At 54.1% G+C, this 12,422-nt stretch overlaps 4 protein-coding genes across 4 annotated transcripts; 1 reads left to right on the forward strand and 3 right to left on the reverse strand.

Annotated features, from left to right (window-relative positions):
* Nucleotides 1-736: 736 nt before the first annotated feature.
* Nucleotides 737-1,828, reverse strand: GLRG_01791 (uncharacterized protein; the record flags this gene model as incomplete). Its single annotated transcript, XM_008093125.1, has 2 exons — nt 737-1,311; nt 1,414-1,828. 2 exons carry the CDS (start codon nt 1,826-1,828, stop codon nt 737-739), a joined length of 990 nt encoding a protein of 329 aa, XP_008091316.1.
* Nucleotides 1,829-5,958: 4,130 nt separating this feature from the next.
* GLRG_01792 (glucose sorbosone dehydrogenase) lies at nt 5,959-7,470 on the forward strand (the record flags this gene model as incomplete). The annotated part of the gene is made up of 3 exons (XM_008093126.1): nt 5,959-6,249; nt 6,310-7,045; nt 7,106-7,470. The coding sequence occupies 3 exons, from the start codon at nt 5,959-5,961 to the stop codon at nt 7,468-7,470; spliced, it is 1,392 nt and encodes a 463-aa protein (XP_008091317.1).
* A 2,425-nt stretch (nt 7,471-9,895) lies between these two features.
* GLRG_01793 (uncharacterized protein) lies at nt 9,896-10,412 on the reverse strand (the record flags this gene model as incomplete). Its single annotated transcript, XM_008093127.1, has 3 exons — nt 9,896-10,035; nt 10,097-10,174; nt 10,229-10,412. The coding sequence occupies 3 exons, from the start codon at nt 10,410-10,412 to the stop codon at nt 9,896-9,898; spliced, it is 402 nt and encodes a 133-aa protein (XP_008091318.1).
* Nucleotides 10,413-11,848: 1,436 nt separating this feature from the next.
* GLRG_01794 (uncharacterized protein) lies at nt 11,849-12,235 on the reverse strand (the record flags this gene model as incomplete). The annotated part of the gene is made up of 1 exon (XM_008093128.1): nt 11,849-12,235. The coding sequence occupies one exon, from the start codon at nt 12,233-12,235 to the stop codon at nt 11,849-11,851; it is 387 nt and encodes a 128-aa protein (XP_008091319.1).
* Between the last annotated feature and the right edge of the window lie 187 nt (nt 12,236-12,422).

Here is a 12,422-nt window from a genome sequence, read left to right on the forward strand (position 1 = left end):
CCAGGCCTTGCAATATATCCTAGAAATAACTCCTCGCATTATAGGTAGCTCTTACAAGGTTTCACGTAACGGCAATTCACCCCACCATTGTAAAAGACTTGGACATTAAGCTTAATATCCACTCCAAGCGACCGCACTTGCGCGAACTCCGAGGCCATTGTGTCCAGAAACTCCATTAAGAAAGCCAACGTCCCCATAAGGTGAAGGGCGCTCCACGGCCACCCGTGACACGGTGGAACACGATGTCGTCTTCTTGCGCGACTGCCGCTGACTGGATTGATGATTCCACAGGGTGAGCAAGGCAGTACGCGGAACGGTCAGTATGGATGTTGACGGTGGTGCTTGTAACGTCTATGCTATCTCAGCCAACGGACCAGTTGGTGCCGGTAGATGGAAGATGACGGGCTACGGCCGAGCCGACTAAGCCCCAAGTCTCCCAAAGACGGTTCATGATTGGCTTCCCGGGGCGGCTCTGGGGGGTATTGGCCACCTCAGCATCGGGCCGTTAAGCGCACCAAGTGACGATGCGGATGGGTAGTTGGGAGTTTTGGACGTATTTCATCCGTATTGATTCATCATATGTAGTCGTATAGTCCGTTCCTTCATTAATGGGACCAATCATCGCCGGAAGGTCGTTACCAAGCGGATCGCCCTCGTGCCCGATCGCGGTGTCTCATCGTCGCCGGGCACGTGTTTGCATTACCCAAAAGCCCTTTTTCTTCGCTGTCAACCGCCATCATTTCCTCTCGCGTTCCTGTCTACGGAGCTCGTCCTGAAAAACATTCCTCCCTGGAGGCTCGCCTAGCGGCGGGCTTGTCGGCCCTAGCATGATATCCGCGCTACCCTTTTGCCCATACATGCCGCGGGTATGGCCCGGGACGTAGGTGGCATTGCGATGTTCTGCGGCGGCAGCGGCGGCGGCGTGGCGCCTGTGACGTCTGATGTAGAGCCACAGCATGACGGTGGCGATGGCGAGGGAGATCAAGATGACGGGGAGGAGAATGGGGAGGAGGTCGGGCCTCGTGCTGAATGCTTCGGTACCAAGTGCAGCTTGTAGCGTGAAGACGGGCCCGGTTTTGTTCATCTCCCTGCCTGTCAAGGGGTCGCTGTAGACGAGGAAGATGGTCATGTTGTTGGATTTCCGCCCCTCGAGGTCTTTGACGCGCGGGGTCCAGGGAAGCCAGCCATCGCCGCCGTTGAGGTTCGTCACAGAGAAGGCGGGTGCGCTGTCGGTGACGCCGTTGTCAACGTCGAAGCCGATAATAACAATGGGCGTGGCGGGGTCTGCGAAAAAGGTGGTGTCCCAAGTAACTTTTTTGGAGTCAGAGTTTGTTTGGATACGACGTATATGATATAAACAGGCCCAACATGGTCGCGCAACTCAGACACCAGGCGGGAGAGATTTAAGCTTACTGTAGTACGTCGACTCCACGTGCAGAGTGTTACCCCGTCGCGGGAAACAGAACGGCGAGTCATTGCCCACTCTGTTGTTGCAGACCGGGAAAGCACCACCGTAACCACGCGCGTTGCTGGCCTTCGGCGGCGGTGGCGCGCCGGTGCTAGTCGTAAGTCCGCCGCCGGTCGCGGTGACGGTGTAGACCGACCCGGTCAACGAGTACGGCGGCGGGCTGATGGTTGTGAGTGCACCGTTGCTGGTAACGACGGAGGGCGTGATGGTTCGGGCGCGGCCGCTGGAGTCGATGGTGATCCAGTCGTTGACGGGTATGTCACCTTGCCGGGGCTGGACATCGGCGGATGTTATCGATGCAAGGAAGAGGCTTGTCGCCGCCAAGGTAGACAACCATGTCCGCTGAATAGTTCCGAACATTGTCCTCTGTGTCTTGCGATTGGTGATGCTTCATGTGTCGGAGGGGCATAGACGTTGCCGGTAACAAGACATGGGAATGGTCTTTTTTCCCCTTTTCCAAAACAACCCGTCGTTGTATTAGTCCTCTCTCGATGGTCTCGATGGGGTGAGAGGAATATCCAAAAAGAAAAAAGGGGGGGGCCTCTATAGAAGCTCGGGGAGCAAAACGATAAAAATAAAAATAAAAACCAGGTCTTCAAAAGACGATTCGACAAGGGCCGGGGTTAAGTGAGAAAAAGATGACCTGATGGTGGACCACTCTTACTCAAGGCCTACAAGCTCGGCGTCCCGTACCTTGCTAGATCTCAAGTACCAATGTGCAGCACCGAGGCAAGGGAAGACGAGGCAGGAGAAGAAAAGAGACCCAGAAAATCGGGTGTGCCGGCTGGTGTGGTCTCGCGACGCGTCATACAAGCATGAGTTGGAAGGGCATGGATAGCAACAAACGAGCAAGACGAAGAAAGTTGAGAGGATATCCGTCCCAGTCCAGAATTCCCGGTCTTCAACGTCGTTGCGAGCAAGGCGCGGCGCAAGATGAAAATACAAGTCTTTTGGTGATGATGGTGACCTAGGCGGCGTTGGCAGCAACAACAGCAGCAGCAGCAGCAGCAGCAGCAGCTTAGCTGTCGGGTGGCTGGCAAAGAAGCTTCAAAGCCTTGAGAGAGAGACTTGGAGGGAAACGGAAGACGGACAGAGAAGGATGAACTCGAGGCCAGGCCAGTGGGAAAAGGGAAAGGGAGGAAAACGAGTGGAACGGCCTGTCTTCTTGTGCTCCGCATGTCCCGCTCTCCAGCGCCTTTGGCGAGGCGCGGCGCTCTCGTCGGCACCAATGAGGAGAATGCTGGGCGTGAGGGAGCATGCTTGGCAAGAGACAATCGCGGGCATGGCACGGGAGCGTGGCAAGCAGTTGATGATGGGCGGAGAACGCCAAGGAAGTAAGTAATAGGGTGAGGGCATGAGCCAAGATGAGGACTCACACACACGCACGAAACTTTGCAGGAGTATCCGTAGAGTGGGAAAGCTGGAAGCGTGGGACGAGTTCGCGTCGGAGAGCGATTGGCAACATTCGTGTCTCGGCAGGGCTCCAGACTTTTTGCCAGCTCACACCAAGGAAACCCAGAGCGCCACTGTTGATGCGGCATTGGCGTGCTGGGCGCGTGTCTCACGGCACACGAACACCGGTTACTATGTATGTACTCCGTATGTACGGTATGAATTTGTAGGTAGGCCTTGGATAGTCCGGGTGCACGCGGACCTCTTGACTCCCTCCCTTGTTTGACCCTGCCATCCTCTCTCTCTCTCTCTCTCTCTTAGGATTGATTGTTGGAAACACAGTCGGTTCGTTTGGTCTTGACACGAAGCTCGTCCCATCCGGCCGGGCATGTTCTTCATGTGGGAAGAGAATGTAACAGTAGGAGATGGACCCTGATTTTGACGTCTGACAGATAGGCTATTGACACGTCCATACATAGTAACTATGTACAGTGCAGCACCGAAAGAATCGTAAGGGAGGGGCTTGCTTATCCGTGCGGCCGGGAGATTTGGCCCAGGCATTGCAGCAGACAAACGCAGATGAAAATATAGGTATGTACATACGTCGCTGGCTACTCTCGCACGCGCACAGCACTCTTGGCGTGCTATGTATGGTGGTGCGCCCTCCTGGCCCTGACACTGGACTGAACCTTTTTGAAGCGAAGGCTGTACGAGCCAAGGAATGGGGTCCCTATTTGCCAAAGGTGAGTTGGAGCGATACGAATGGTGGGTGGTGGATGACAGGGAACATGGTGATAAGGGGGGCCAAGGCCTTGGGTTCATCGAGCAAGTCAGCAGCACCAATTGTGAGCCCCCTGCGAAGTCGTACCTGGTCACTCACTTGAGAGAGATCGTGGTTGCGGTGGTCCGACTCCATTCTAGTCGCTGTTGGGGAGCGTAGAAGGTCGGCTTCTCTCGATTCGGTTCACTGCGCCGTGTGCGTACGGCATTTCCACGTACGTACCGTATTGGTGTCTGGATTGCTGTAGCGTAACTAGTGTAACACCAGACTGGTCTGGTCATGTCCGCTCTACAAAGGAAACAATGGTCCGTAGTGATGGGACGGTTGCGGCCGCGAAGGATAGGTCGGACGGAGAGGGGGTTTGGTAAAGGACCCCCCTCCCGCCGAGACCTTGGCTTCCGATAACGAGTTCGCCCCCTTCTATGAATAGTCTGCTAGGACGATGCCAACGGAATTCTGTTCTTCTTGGCAGAAACCATACGTATCGCCCCGTGCAGTGATGGCGTGAAGCCCCGGCCGAAGATTTCCGTTGGCCTGGCGCGGCCGGTTATGTCAATAAAGGCAAAGAGGCGAAGAAAAACAACAAGAGTCGTTGATACGATGCGTACGTCTTTTCTGTCCCTCCCCCTCCGACTGACTGCCTCCCATCGACAAGTAATACTAAAAGCTATACTGAGTCGCCGAGTACCTAACCAAATGTCCAGCAAATCCCTCATCACTCAATGCAACCAGAGCCAGGCCCAGACAGACACAGGCGCATGCATGACCGATTAGCGGTCGCGGAGCCACTGATACTCCCTGAGCTGACTTGCCGATGTTGCAGCTGTACCTCTCGACTCGGCACACTCATAAACACCGCGCATTGCTGGCTCATCGCTCGAGACCACGAAATTGATACAACTTGGTTCTTAGTAACGTCCTGCAGAACTGTTTCCCGGCATCAGGAGCTTGGCAACTGGCTCAAGACGCTGCGGCTGAACTCGACTCGTCTCTTGGCGAACACGGAGAACCTACTGGGTAGGTCTGTCTGCCAAGGGCCTTGAAACCCATTGTTTAAACAGCCATGGGTGTTTTCCAAGAACCCTCTCGCCGTGGCATGATCATGAAACCTTGACGAACTTTATACCGGTACACTGTACGGAGTAATTTGGTATGGAATGGTTTGCCTTGCCGAGCTCAAGCCTGACTTGGCATTCAATAAGCGGCTTGGGCACCCAGTTCGTCGCCACACGGCGATCCATGTGATCGATCCATTCCATCTGGACGGACCCAAGGGGGACAGGCCCCCCCTCCCAACCATCGTCCTGCCTCGTCTCGCCATCATTGGAAGATGGATAACCCTTCTGTGTCCACCGGCGGTCGCTGCAGCTAAGGTTATCTTGCATGTTTATTCCCCCACATCAACCACCGGCTCCGACGGGTCACCGCCCAGGTAATATGCCGCTACGTCCGGTTCTGGGCAGTCCCGCTGCGCCTGGATGCACCAAGCACAATAGTATTGATCCGCGACTGCAGTCAGATGAAGCTCGACGTCTTTGCTTTGCTTCTGGCGAAGTCTCCCATGGCGCTAGGCTCTCCGGAGCCCGCAATAGTCCCCGACAGCGAGCTCCCCTCCATCATCCAAGCCGGTTCCAGTACCCTGACCTGGGTTTACGGCTCACGATGTCCTCGTTGTTTGCCTTCTTGGAGTCGGGTGATGGCCAGCCAGTCTCTCAAACACAGCTGACGGGAAAAGCAATGCGAGTGCATCGGTTCCGACGCAAGGGGATTCAATATGGGCAGATACGGTGCCGTCTGCCCATTCAAGCAGTCCCATTAATGCAGCCATTTCACACAGTCTCTCTCTCCCGCACACCTGTCTGGCGACCTACGACCGATAAAGCCCACTATCTTTCGTCGGCCCATGGGCCCATCCTGCCCCTCCATCGTCTTACCCGCCCTCCCCCGCCTGCGCTAGAGAAGCTCCAGAATCCCAAAGAGGGACAGAGGATTGCCCCCTCGCCTCCATCTCGACCAGTCGCCACACGCGAGAGGGGACACAAGGCCGTGTCCACGTAGGAGCATGTCTCTCTCATGTCCAAGTGGGGTTGACACAGCTGCTCTAAAGGCCGACCGATGCTTCGCTACCCGTCCCGCTGGGAGGCTTCCTGTCCGCTTCGAAGCTTGCCACGACCCTCTACTTCACCTTGTCACTGAGCTTTGAAACTGCTGCTCTGTCCTATCCGGCGGCTACATAATAGGAAACGCAGCCCCCAAGGTGGAAGCGGGGTCGTCGTCGTCGTCATCCGTTCAAGTATTCAGCCCAATTGGTCTCGATATGAAGGGGTTCAGAAACCTCGCTCTTGCGGGAGCAGCCGCCACGGCGGTTCTCGCACAGGAATGTGCCAACGTCCTCACACCCAGCTATAACGCCCCTCAGGTCGCCCCGGGCTGGCAAGCACAGCTCGTGGCAACGGGCTACAAGAAGCCGCGCACGATTCACGTCGATAGCAAGGGCGCGCTGCTCGTGCTCGACGCCGCCGTCGGCGTCTTCCGCGTGACGTTCGAGGACAATGGCGGAACTTGTCTCACGGTCATGGAGAGCAAAATCCTGGTCAACAACACCCGTGTAAGAAGTCTCCCTCGGCGCATCGCATCCCGGCTGCATAGCTAACGACAACACCGCCAGCTGACCCATGGCATGGCACTCTCTGAGGACGGCAAGACTCTGTACGCCTCCTCGGTGGACCAGGTCCTCGCCTGGGCCTACGACGCAGAGACGGGCACCGTCAACGCCGAGCCCGCCGTGGTCATTGATAACATGGCCAATAACGACCAGACTACCCGCACGTTGGTCATGTCCAAGGCCTCCCGCGACTGGCTGGTCGTCTCCCGCGGCGTCGACGAGAACTTTGACATTGACGCCCTCGATGCGTCCACCGGTCATGCCCAGGTCAAGGCTTTCGACCTAAGCAAGTCCCGCAACGACCCTTTCGACTTCAATACAGACGGCAAGCTCCTCGGCTGGGGCATCCGCAACGCCGTGGCCGTCGCCGAGGACCCCGTCACCGGCAACGTCTGGGTCATGGATAACTCCATCGACGACATGACGCGCAATGGCGTCGATATCCACGACAACAATCCCGGCGATGAGCTGAACCTTCTCGGTGCCGTTGCCGACGAGACCGAGCCGGGCAACTTCGGCTACCCGCGGTGTTTCGCCGTCTGGGACACCAGCATCCCACTCAACCACTCGCTCAAGGTCGGCGACCAGTTCTCCATGGAGCAGAACAGCACCATGAACGACACCCGCTGTCACATCGAATACGTCGCGCCGCGTTTGACCTTCCAGTCGCACACCTCCCCAGTCTTTCTCAAGTTCAGCAACGATGGCTCGCAAGCCTTTATGTCGTTCCGCGGCAGCTGTAAGTAGCCTTCTCTTCCCTTCTTTCGACGTCGTTCCAGGTAGCTAACCGGGATCCCAGTCAACCGCCCCGACCCCGTCGGCTACGCCCTGACGGCCGTCGAGTTCTCCAACGGCGAGCCCGTCGCCCGCAGCGACTCGACCGACGCCCTAAAGAGCATAATGTTCAATAAGGACCTAAGCGCGTGCCCCGGCCAGTGCTTCCGCCCCGTCGGCCTGGCGTGGGACGCCCAGAACCGCCTGTTCATGACATCCGACTCGACCGGCGAGATCTACGTCCTGCTCCAGAACGACACCATGCCCACATCGACAACCCCTGGTACCATCGTCACCGGCACCGCCAAGCCTGGCGTCGCCAACGGTCTTGCCCCTTCGCTTGAAATTGGCCTCGCTGCATTTGCTGGTGCATGGTTGTTGACTTTCTAAGGTGCTGCGAGCGAATCTCGTGACGGGATTCCTGATAAAAAAAAAGGTGGCTGGATACCCGGTTTGAAATTAATGAATGAATGATATGATGAGTTAGACTTAAGAAATAGGCGCAGTACGCGAGGTAACTTAACAATAAACGCAAATGACTTGCAGTTGACCTGGTATATCCTGACCCTCGTCAAAATCTAAATGTTTGGGATATCTTACAGCCTGCGGCCCAGATAACCAGAACCACAACGTGCTAATTGAGAGCTTATTGACCGCTGGCTCCGCGCAGAACATTTCATATACTCAGGCTCTCAAGAGTACGCGTAACACTAAGTTATTGGAAAATAAGCCTGACTCCGTTCAAAGGTTTCAGTAACGACAAAGTGCAGAATGATTAGGTGAGGCTACTGATTAGTACCGTGTTTAGCAACGCCGAGGTAGCAATGAGCAGGATCATCGTCTTTGTCAGTGACTCGGTCTTAGTTACCATCAAAAGCCGATACTGCAGCGCAAAAGGATGGGAACGCTCGTCATGGCTGTTTCTGAAGGCTGCGTGATGACGAGCTAGGTACGATTCTACTCGGTTTCAGAGACCGTAATGCTAAATGTCGCCCCTTTCACTATTAATGCTCAAAATCTTTGACAACCATCGTCAGCACGGTCAGGCAGGCTCTCATGTGATGCAATCTCAGAACTTGGTCGGGCTAACACAGAAGTCCGAGCTAGATGAGGGTCGGGTTTTCAACATCGCCCACATTGGTGTACATACGATGGCAACAATGTGTATGCTGTTGTCGTGGGAAAAAAGATCCGCGATGGACTCTGTGGCTAGGTAAGATTAACCAACTCTGGGGTATCGATCTATATCGGTGCTCCGACTCTGATGGAGAGAAAAGGAGCGGTCTCTCAGTAGTCACTTAAGCGCCTGAAAGTGGCTGATCAAATTCGTCTGCTTGTGCTTTTTCGGTTCTTGCTTGGCCGAACAATCTCTTTCCTTTGACAAACATCGTTTCAGCATGTCCATAATCTCCTGGGATTATTAGTTTCAAGTACCGCTAACTTTCTCAAGGGATAATGTAAAAAAGACTCCAGAATACTGTTCAAAGCAGCTCCTGCTCATTCTGTTTGTGGTCTCGGGTATGCATCTCATAAGCATCTGCCTTTCCACCATCTTCTACACAACTTTCTTCCCTTACACTAATTCATCAAAGCTGCAGTGTCTGAAGGAAGGTTGATGACTTCCTCGTTCTTTCCAGGTGCAGTGGACAGTCTATTCTCACCGAACTACCTTCACATATACCTTACATTCTAAAGCCAGCTCAGGTAGTCTTGGACCTGCTAATCTGCTTCAGATAGCTACACCAACGACCACCAAGTCCTGACACTTGGCTGTGATCAAGAGTCCCTTTGTCACTTAATGGAGCAGAATAGTTGAAAGCATTGGATAACTCAGAGCTTCTGTATTTCAAACCTCAGACTCCATTGCATAAGCAATGCCAGCCACCATGATCATTTCAAGTAATTGAATCCAGTACTGCGCACTATTAAGGCCATAGACCGATAGTTCCAGCATCAGAAGAGGAATCAAGTCACATCCAACAACAGTATACAAACCAGAATCAACCCGGCGCATTCCGGTTTATGAGTAATTACAAGGGGCTTGCTAAATCTCGACCCGTTTGCAAGCAGTCTCCTTCCATGACTGCTGCCTCTTTTCCCATAATCTCTCTAAATTTTGCAGTGCATTACTACCATGAGAACAAAGCTGCTCCAATCCTACTGTCAATTAGAAGAATACAGACGTCAACTCTAAGGATCGTTGCACTTTCCGTTACAGGAGCGGCCCCCAAGACGAGACTTGAAGCTCAGAGTTTCCAAAATGCGTACGACTAGCTGAACAAGAGGTCTATCTCGGGTTTTGCCCATCAAAATTGATCTTGGATGTTTCATCGAGCAGGTAGTAAACTCATCGAGGTGGAGAGACGAATGAGCATGAACGCGGATCAGGTATATCACGGGAATGCTGTGACTGTCCTACAAAGACATATGAGATGTATTTAAAGAGCCAAATGGCTAAAGCCTCACTGAAGAGGGAGAAATTTTCGTATCAGAGACATAAAGAAAAGTCGTTCATCGTACTTCTGGACCAGACTTGTGTGGCCAAGGGGGATCTTTCCGTGACATTATTTCCTTTTCCATTGTTTTTGTTCGTTTAGTTTCGTTTCGTAACGTCATGTCGTTTTAGTCATGTAGTAAGGCAGCTCCAGACTTGGGAGCAGCCGGCTCGGGACTTGCTTGGTGCATACATCTTGGTACACTAAGCACACCCCGACATAAGGGCTTGGGTTGTGTCGGAGGTCGTTTGGGTCGATCCAACACGGATTTTGAAGTCTCGTGTCGGCGGTTTGAAAAAATGAACAAACCGCCACCGAGGTTATTTGGTTCGGATGTTCTGCAGATGCAAGTGCAGGCTGGCGAAACTGATGGGCAGCTCCATGAGCGAGCTCATCATGCTCGGGGTGCGGCATGAGGCCGGGATCTCGACGGCAAGAGCCTCGAAAGCAGATCGGGCGCCTGTTAATAGATCATTAGTCGCTGGGTTCGAGGTTGGGAGAAGTCATGTAGTGCAACATACCCATGCCGTGCAAGCTGGTCGCCTCAATATTATGGGCCTCGACGTTCTGGTTCCTAACATGCGAGCTCTCTGCTTGGGCTGCAACAGTCGTCAGAATATATGGAGCAACCGACAAGACGAAGGGTCACTTACTCTCAGCAACGTCGGTTCCGTTTTCAAATTCGAACGACCAAGTGTTCTCCGGAGCCAACGCAATGTCGGCGGGGCAGCCGGCGGCCGCGGCATCATGCGACCCGGCCGAGGCGCCGAGAAGCAGTGCCAGCAGCACCGACAGCAGCCCCAACAGCCTCTGCCATGAAGGCGAGGCCTGGGCCATGTTGTGCGGGTTGTTTGGGGGTGGTGATCGAGGGGGGGCCTCGAAAGAGGATGGGTTCCAAGAGGGAAACTTTCTCAAGGGTTGCGGACACAAACACGTCTTTAATAGACGGTGTCAATAACCCGGCCAACGGTGGCCCAATCCGGGGTTGTCAAAGGAGCGGTGGGTGTGGTCGCTTGCTCAGCCAGTCGGGGTTTGTTGCCTTATTTTCACGATACCCTGCAAAAACATCATCGGCGAAGATGTCTGTTTCGATGAAGACCGGCCGGTATGGGACTAGCGTACACTGCATCTGACTTATTCATGCACTTGTGGGCTGGGTTCCTCGTGGTTTTCTGGCGGTAAGCCTTGTGTGGTTCGTCTCAAGACAATTCTAAGAGCTGGGCACCATGGGTGGTTTGTTGAGGATCCGCCACAAGCATTCTGCGACGAACCAGATCTCGTCGAGGGCGACACCAAGGGGGTTGGGCGATGATGGGCAGTGGGGACAGCATAACCACACCGCAAGACTGCAAGGAAAGATGCCCCACTGTCAGATGGATTATCGACTGGACGCACCAGGGTAGACGCAAGAGTCTTGGAGGGATGAGCCTGTTCGCGCCCAGCCATCCTCCCTCCTCTTTGTTTCCTGTGATGCGGATAGCCACCCAGCTGTGAGTCTTGGATGCACGAAAGTGGCTGCTCAGATTGCATGCGCAGCGTGTTGTGCACGTGAGAGAGATAGGGAGCACAACACAAGAGCAGATATCAAATGATTTGATAGGATGTCGCGTCTAATCATTCCTACGCCCAGAAGTTGCTCTTCAACAGGAGCAAGGCATTCTTGTCCTTGTATATGCTTTGATGATTGTACTTGAATTTTCTGCGCAAATCCAGACTGCATTACAGGTCTTTCTTCCTTTCTTTCCTCTCTTTCAATCTTTTGGCATCACTGGGCCAGAGAGCGAGCCTTGGCACTTTCCGCTGCCGACAAGCTACAAGTCTACCTCCCTTACCCAGACTGGGGCTTAGACAACCCAGGCAACTCAGAACTGTAACTTAATAGCATAGTTTGACAATTGGTCAAAGGCAGTGGCGATACCCGTTGCTTCAACGAATAGTATCACAGAATGCCTACAGTCCACGTATCAATGAGAAGTCGCGGCTACAACAAGGTCAGTAGTCAGTCATGGTGCGCAGCTGGTCACTTGGATCACGAGAAGAATAAGAAACGAGGTGTTCTTATTGGTTTTGTGAAAAGGCAGACACCTGTATGTAATGTACCGGCCAGCTACACCATGCGGCCTTTGAATTTATACAAAGAAAGCTCCTTGGAGTAGGAACAATGAGAAAAGATCTTGATCTCGAATAATCCAAGCACCCTGCAAAGCTGTTTGCTCGATCAATTGGCCCATGTTGAACCCACAGGCCGACAAATATCTTATCGTCAATGTCCCTTAAGCGGAGTGAGTCGGCTTGGGAGACTTGCGGGTGTGGATGCGGAAGCCGGAGTGGTGGCCGAAGCCACCAGAAGGTTGAGCAGCGCCAGGGACCTGAGGGGGGAAGCCCGGGAAGCCTCCACCGGGGGGGCCTGTGGGCTTCGGGCCGCCGGGACCGACAGGGAAACCGGGGAAGCCTGTGGGCTTCGGGCCGCCAGGGCCGGCAGGAAAACCGGTAGGGAACTTGCCATCGGTGGGCTTCGGGCCGTCGGGGCCGATAGGGAAACCGGTAGGAAACTTGCCATCCGCGGGCCCGGGGCCGCCAGGGACGTTGGCATCACGCTGGGCAAAAGCGCCAACCGAGAAGGCGGCGAGGAGGGTTGCGGCGATAACGTTGGCCTTCATTTTGGATCGGATTTGGGGAATGGGTCGAAGGGAACTGTTTGTCGGAATAGGACGTAAGAAATGGTTGAAAAAAGGTTTCGGCGAATGAATAACAAGCCCAGTGTCGAAGGACGGAAGAGAAGACTAGCTTCAGAGTAAAATGAAAGTGGTTGAGATTGAATGGAATGCAATGGAGTGAGGATGGAGT

This window comes from Colletotrichum graminicola (assembly GCF_000149035.1).
Source record: "Colletotrichum graminicola M1.001 genomic scaffold supercont1.7, whole genome shotgun sequence".
Lineage (NCBI taxonomy): Eukaryota > Fungi > Ascomycota > Sordariomycetes > Glomerellales > Glomerellaceae > Colletotrichum > Colletotrichum graminicola.